The 6,090-nt window shown below is 40.9% G+C and overlaps 1 protein-coding gene across 1 annotated transcript; it reads left to right on the forward strand.

The window, feature by feature from the left end:
- Positions 1-1,422: 1,422 nt before the first annotated feature.
- On the forward strand, positions 1,423-6,090 carry LOC109886163 (breast cancer metastasis-suppressor 1; the record flags this gene model as incomplete). The annotated part of the gene is given in 5 exon segments (XM_031815879.1): positions 1,423-1,643; positions 2,504-2,680; positions 3,069-3,155; positions 5,822-5,886; positions 6,066-6,090. Coding segments are annotated over 5 exon segments (379 nt in total), but the record flags the coding sequence as incomplete, so codon positions are not given.

A 6,090-nucleotide genomic window follows, 5' to 3' on the forward strand; every position in this document is an offset into this window, starting at 1 on the left:
AACATTGCCAAAGTATATGAATATTATATGAAGTTAATATATAAAGTGAAATAAACAACAAAAATTAACAGTAAATATTACACATACAGAAGTTTCAAAACAATAAAGACATTACAAATGTCATATTATATATATATACAGTGTTGTAACAATGTACAAATGGTTAAAGGACACAAGATAAATAAATAAGCATAAATATGGGTCGTATTTACAATGGTGTGTGTTCTTCACTGGTTGCCCTTTTCTTGTGGCAACAGGTCACACATCTTGCTGCTGTGATGTTCACACTGTGGAATTTCACCCAGTAGATATGGGAGTTTATCAAAATTGGATTTGTTTTCGAATTCTTTGTGGATCTGTGTAATCTGAAGGAAATATGTCTCTCTAATATGGTCATACATTGGGCAGGAGGTTAGGAAGTGCAGCTCAGTTTCCACCTCATTTTGTGGGCAGTGAGCACATAGCCTGTCTTCTCTTGAGAACCATGTCTGCCTACGGCGGCCTTTCTCAATAGCAAGGCTATGCTCACTGAGTCTGTACATAGTCAAAGCTTTCCTTAAGTTTGGGTCAGTCACAGTGGTCAGGTATTCTGCCGCTGCGTACTCTCTGTTTACGGCCAAATAGCATTCTAGTTTGCTCTGTTTTTTTGTAAATTCTTTCCAATGTGTCAAGTAATTATCTTTTTGTTTCCTCATGATTTGGTTGGGTCTAATTGTGTTGCTGTCCTGGGGCTCTGTGGGGTGTGTTTGTGTTTGTGAACAGAGTCCCAGGACCAGCTTGCTTAGGGGACTCTTCTCTAGGTTCATCTCTCTGTAGGTGATGGCTTTGTTATGGAAGGTTTGAGAATCGCTTCCTTTTAGGTGGTTGTAGAATTTAATGGCTCTTTTCTGGATTTTGATAATTAGTGGGTAACGGCCTAATTCTGCTCTGCATTATTTGGTGTTCTACGTTGTACACAGAGGATAGTTTTGCAGAATTCTGCATGCAGAGTCTCAAATTGGTGTTTGTCCCATTTTGTGAATTCTTGGTTGGTGAGCGAAACCCCAGACCTCACAACCATAAAGGACTAAGGGTTCTATAACTGATTCAAGTATTTGTAGCCAGATCCTAATTGGTATGTTGAATCTCTCTCTCTCTCTCTCTCTCTCTCTCTCTCTCTCTCTCTCTCTCTCTCTCTCTCTCTCTCTCTCTCTCTCTCGTCCCATCTCTCTCTACCACTCTCTCTCTCGTCCCATCTCTCTATATCTCGTCCCATCTCTCTATCTCTCTCTCTCTCTCTATCTCTCTATCTCTCTCTCTACCACTCTCTCTCTATCTCTCTCTCGTCCCATCTCTATCTCTCTATCTCTCTCTCTCTACCACTCTCTCTCTCTCTCTCTCTCTCTCGTCCCATCTCTATCTTTTTTTTCTCTCTCTCGGAGGACCTGAGCCCTAGGACCATGCCCCAGGACTACCTGACATGATGACTCCTTGCTGTCCCCAGTCCATCTGACCGTGCTGCTGCCTCCAGTTTCAACTGTTCTGCGAGCGGTTAGACCAGGTTAAGGTGAAGCTAGATGAGGTGTTGACTGGTAAAGCAGGAGAATACAGAGAACCACTGGCAACACTGCAACACAACATGATGCTAGGCACCCAGGTGGCAGGTAACTACTACCACTGCTACTACTACTACTACTACTACTGCTACTACTACTACTACCACTGCTGCTACTACTACTACTACTACTACTACTACTACTACTACTACTACTACTACTACTGCTACTACTACTACTACACTACTACTACTGCTACTACTACTACTACTACTACTACTATTACTACTACTACTACTACTACTACTACTACTGCTACTACTACTGCTACTACTACTACTACTACTACCACTACTACTACTACTACTACTGCTACTACACTACTACTACTACTACTACTACTGCTACTACCACTACTACCACTACTACTACTACTACTACTACTACCACTACCACTACTACTACCACTACCACGACTACTAGTACTACTATCACTACTACTACTACTACTACTACTACTACTACTGCTGCTGGTACTGCTACCAATACTACTACTATTGCTATGGCACTGCATCTCAGTGCTAGAGGCGTCACTACAGAACCTGGTTTGATCCCGGGTTTTTATCACAACCGGCCGTGATAGGGAGTCCCATAGGGCGGTGCACAATTGGCCCAGCGTCGTCCTGGTTAGGGGAGGGTTTGGCCGGGGTAGGCCTTCACTGTAAGTAGGAATTTGTTCTTAACTGACTTGCCTAGTTAAATAAAGGTGAAATTAAATTCAATATTATGCAGCTATACACGTGGCTCAAAATGCAATTACAACAGCATTTCTTTACTTAAAATTTCACCTGTCAAAATTCATACATTTTCTGTTATTCGTCAAAAACACAAAGAACAATTTTTTTATTTTTTTTATTGATTTGAATAAAATATTTTTGAATGTTTTTTTCATGTTTCTCTCTCTCCAGGTGTGTACAGAGACCTGTGTCTGCAGATGGTCAAACACAAGTATGAGTGTGATCTACAGGGAGCTCGACAACATCTGGAGAGCGAGAGAAACTTGTTGTTCGATGCTATGAAGACAGAACTGCTGGACAAGATCAGACGGCTGGAGGAGGATAGTCAGAGTGGGGACCTCACCTCAGGTACACAGACGGATGCACATCAGAGCCCACGTAATGACTAACCTTGCCTATGAACTGAAGACACCAATGTCACCTACAGTACATGTTTTTATTTCAGGAATGAATCTCTCGCTCTCTCTCTCTCTCTCTCGCACGCTCTATCTTTCTCTAACTCTCTCTCTCTCTCCCTTACTCTCTCTCGCTTTCTCTAACTCTCTCTCTTTCTCTCTCGCTCTCGCTCTCACACTCTTTCTCTAACTCTCTCTCTTTCTCTCTCTCGCTCTCGCTATCTTTCTCTAACTCTCTCTCTCTTTTTCTGTCTCTTCCTCTCTTTCTCTAAACTCTCTCTTTCTCTAACTCTCTCTCTCTCTCTCTCTCTCCTCTCTCTCTCTCTCTATCTATCTCTCAGAGTGGTGGAGTGATGGGGTAAAGGGGAGGAAGTGTAATAGAAGGAGTTTGTCCGGTCCGGAGAAGAAGAAGAAAGCCCTAGTGTCTGGTAATATTTATCTCTCTTTACCTTCTAGTGTCTGGTAATATTTATCTCTCTTTACCTTCTAGTGTCTGGTAATATTTATCTCTCTTTACCTTCTAGTGTCTGGTAATATTTATCTCTCTTTACCTTCTAGTGTCTGGTAATATTTATCTCTCTTTACCTTCTAGTGTCTGGTAATATTTATCTCTCTTTACCTTCTAGTGTCTGGTAATATTTATCTCTCTAAACCTTCTAGTGTCTGGTAATATTTATCTCTCTTTACCTTCTAGTGTCTGGTAATATTTATCTCTCTTTACCTTCTAGTGTCTGGTAATATTTATCTCTCTTTACCTTCTAGTGTCTGGTAATATTTATCTCTCTTTACCTTCTAGTGTCTGGTAATATTTATCTCTCTAAACCTTCTAGTGTCTGGTAATATTTATCTCTCTTCCTCCATATTCACCTCACTACTCCACTCTTCCTTCAACACCTGTAGGATGTACATATTCCTCCTCACTACTCCACTCTTCCTTGCTGAGCTGTAGTCAATGAACAGCATTCTTACATAGGTATTCCTCTTGTCCAGATGGGTTAGGGCAGTGTGCAGTGTGATGGCGTTTGCGTCGTCTGTGGATCTATTGGGGCAGTATGCAAATTTGTAGCGGGTGTAGGGTGACAGGTAGGGTGGAGGTGATATGGTCCTTAACTAGTCTCTCAAAGCACTTCATGATGACAGAAGTGACTGCTACATAGTCATTTAGTTCAGTTAACCTTTGCATTCTTGCGTACAGGAACAACGGTGAGGCTTTGTGGGGTCTGTTTGTGTTTGTGAACAGAGTTCCCGTACCAGCTGGCAGAGTGGAATCTTTTACAGGTTAACAGAGCCCCAGGGCCAGCTAGCTTAGGGAATAGAATCTTAGGGAATAGAATTTTAGGGAATTAGAATCTTAGGGAATATAATCTTAGGGAATATAATATTAGGGAATAGAATCTGAGGGAATTAGAATCTTAGGGAATAGAATCTGAGGGAATTAGAATCTTAGGGAATAGAATCTGAGGGAATTAGAATCTTAGGGAATAGAATCTTAGGGAATAGAATCTTAGGGAATTAGAATCTTAGGGAATTAGAATCTTAGGGAATAGAATCTTAGGGAATAGAATCTTAGGGAATTAGAATCTTAGGGAATTAGAATCTTAGGGAATATAATCTTAGGGAATTAGAATCTTAGGGAATATAATCTTAGGGAATATAATATTAGGGAATAGAATCTGAGGGAATTAGAATTTTAGGGAATAGAATCTTAGGGAATATAATTTTAGGGAATATAATATTAGGGAATATAATCTGAGGGAATTAGAATCTTAGGGAATAGAATCTTAGGGAATATAATATTAGGGAATAGAATCGTAGGGAATTAGAATCTTAGGGAATATAATCTTAGGGAATATAATCTTAGGGAATAGAATTTTAGGGAATTAGAATCTTCTCCAGGTTCATCTCTCTGTGGGTAATGGCTTTGTGATGGAAAGTGTAGGCATCGCTTCCTTTTAGGTGGTTGTTGAATGAAACGTTCTGGATTTGAGAGAGAATTGTCCTAATTCTGCTCTGTGTATTTGGGGTTTTATGAGGATGTTTTTTCCTCTATTCTGTATGCAGTTCTTCAATTTGGTGTTTGTCCCATTTTGTGACTTCTTGGTTGGTGAGCGGACGCCAGACCTCACAACCATAGAAGGTAATGGTTTTATAACGGCTTCATGTATTTTAGGCGTATTATATTGTTTGTGCTGATGTTTAGCTCGAGGTATGTCGTTTTTGTGTGTTCAGGGGCAACAGTGTCTAGATGGAATTTGTATTTGTGGTCTTGGTGACTGGACCTTTTTTGGAACACCATTATTTTGGTCTTTCTGAGATTTACTGTCAGGGCCCAGGTCTGACAGAATCTGTGCAGAAGATCTAGGTGCTGCTGTAGGCCCTCCTTGGTTGGTGACAGAAGCACCAGATCATCAGCAAACAGCAGACATTTGACTTCGGATTCTAGTAGGGTGAGGCTGGGTGCTGCAGACTGTTCTAGTGCCCTCGCCAATTCATTGATATATATGTTGAAGAGGGTGGGGCTTAAGCTGCATCCCTGTCTCACCCCACGACTCTGTGGAAAGAAATGTGTGTTTTTGCCAATTTTAACAGCACACTTGTTGTTTGTGTACATGGATTTTCTAATGTCGTATGTTTTTCCCTCCAACACCACTTTCCATCAGTTTGTATAGCAGACCCTCATGCCAAATTGAGTCGAAGGCTTTTTTAAAAAATCAATAAAGCATAAGAAGACTTTGCCTTTGTTTTGGTTTGTTTGGTTGTCAATTAGGGTCTGCAGGGTGAGTATTTATAATAATAATTCATAATTGTCTCCACTTTTGTGGATTGGGGTGATCAGTCCTTGGTTCCAAATATTGGGGAAGATGCCAGAGCTAAGGATGATGTTAAAGAGTTTTAGTATAGCCAATTGGAATATGTTGTCTGTATATTTGATCATTTCATTGAGGATACCATCAACACCACAGGCCTTTTTGGGTTGGAGGGTTTTTATTTTGTCCTGTAGGTCCTTCAATGTAATTGGAGAAGCCAGTGGGTTTTGGTAGTCTTTAATCTCTCTCTCTCTCTCTCTCTCTCTCTCTCTCTCTCTCTCTCTCAGGCCCATTCAACGTCTACATGTTGAGAGACATTGATATCCTGGAAGACTGGGCAGCTATACAGAAGGTACATATCTTTATCATTCACTGTTAATATGAATGCCTTGATGACAGCTTTGCACACTTTTGGTATTCTCTCAACCAGCTTCACCTGGAATGCTTTTCCAACAGTCTGGAAGGACCTCCCACTGCGTTTTCTTCCACTCTGCGGTCCAACTCATCCCAAACCATCTGTCTGTCTTTCAGGCTAAAGCAGCACTGATGCCGTTCA

This window comes from Oncorhynchus kisutch, unplaced genomic scaffold (genome assembly GCF_002021735.2).
Source record: "Oncorhynchus kisutch isolate 150728-3 unplaced genomic scaffold, Okis_V2 scaffold663, whole genome shotgun sequence".
Lineage (NCBI taxonomy): Eukaryota > Metazoa > Chordata > Actinopteri > Salmoniformes > Salmonidae > Oncorhynchus > Oncorhynchus kisutch.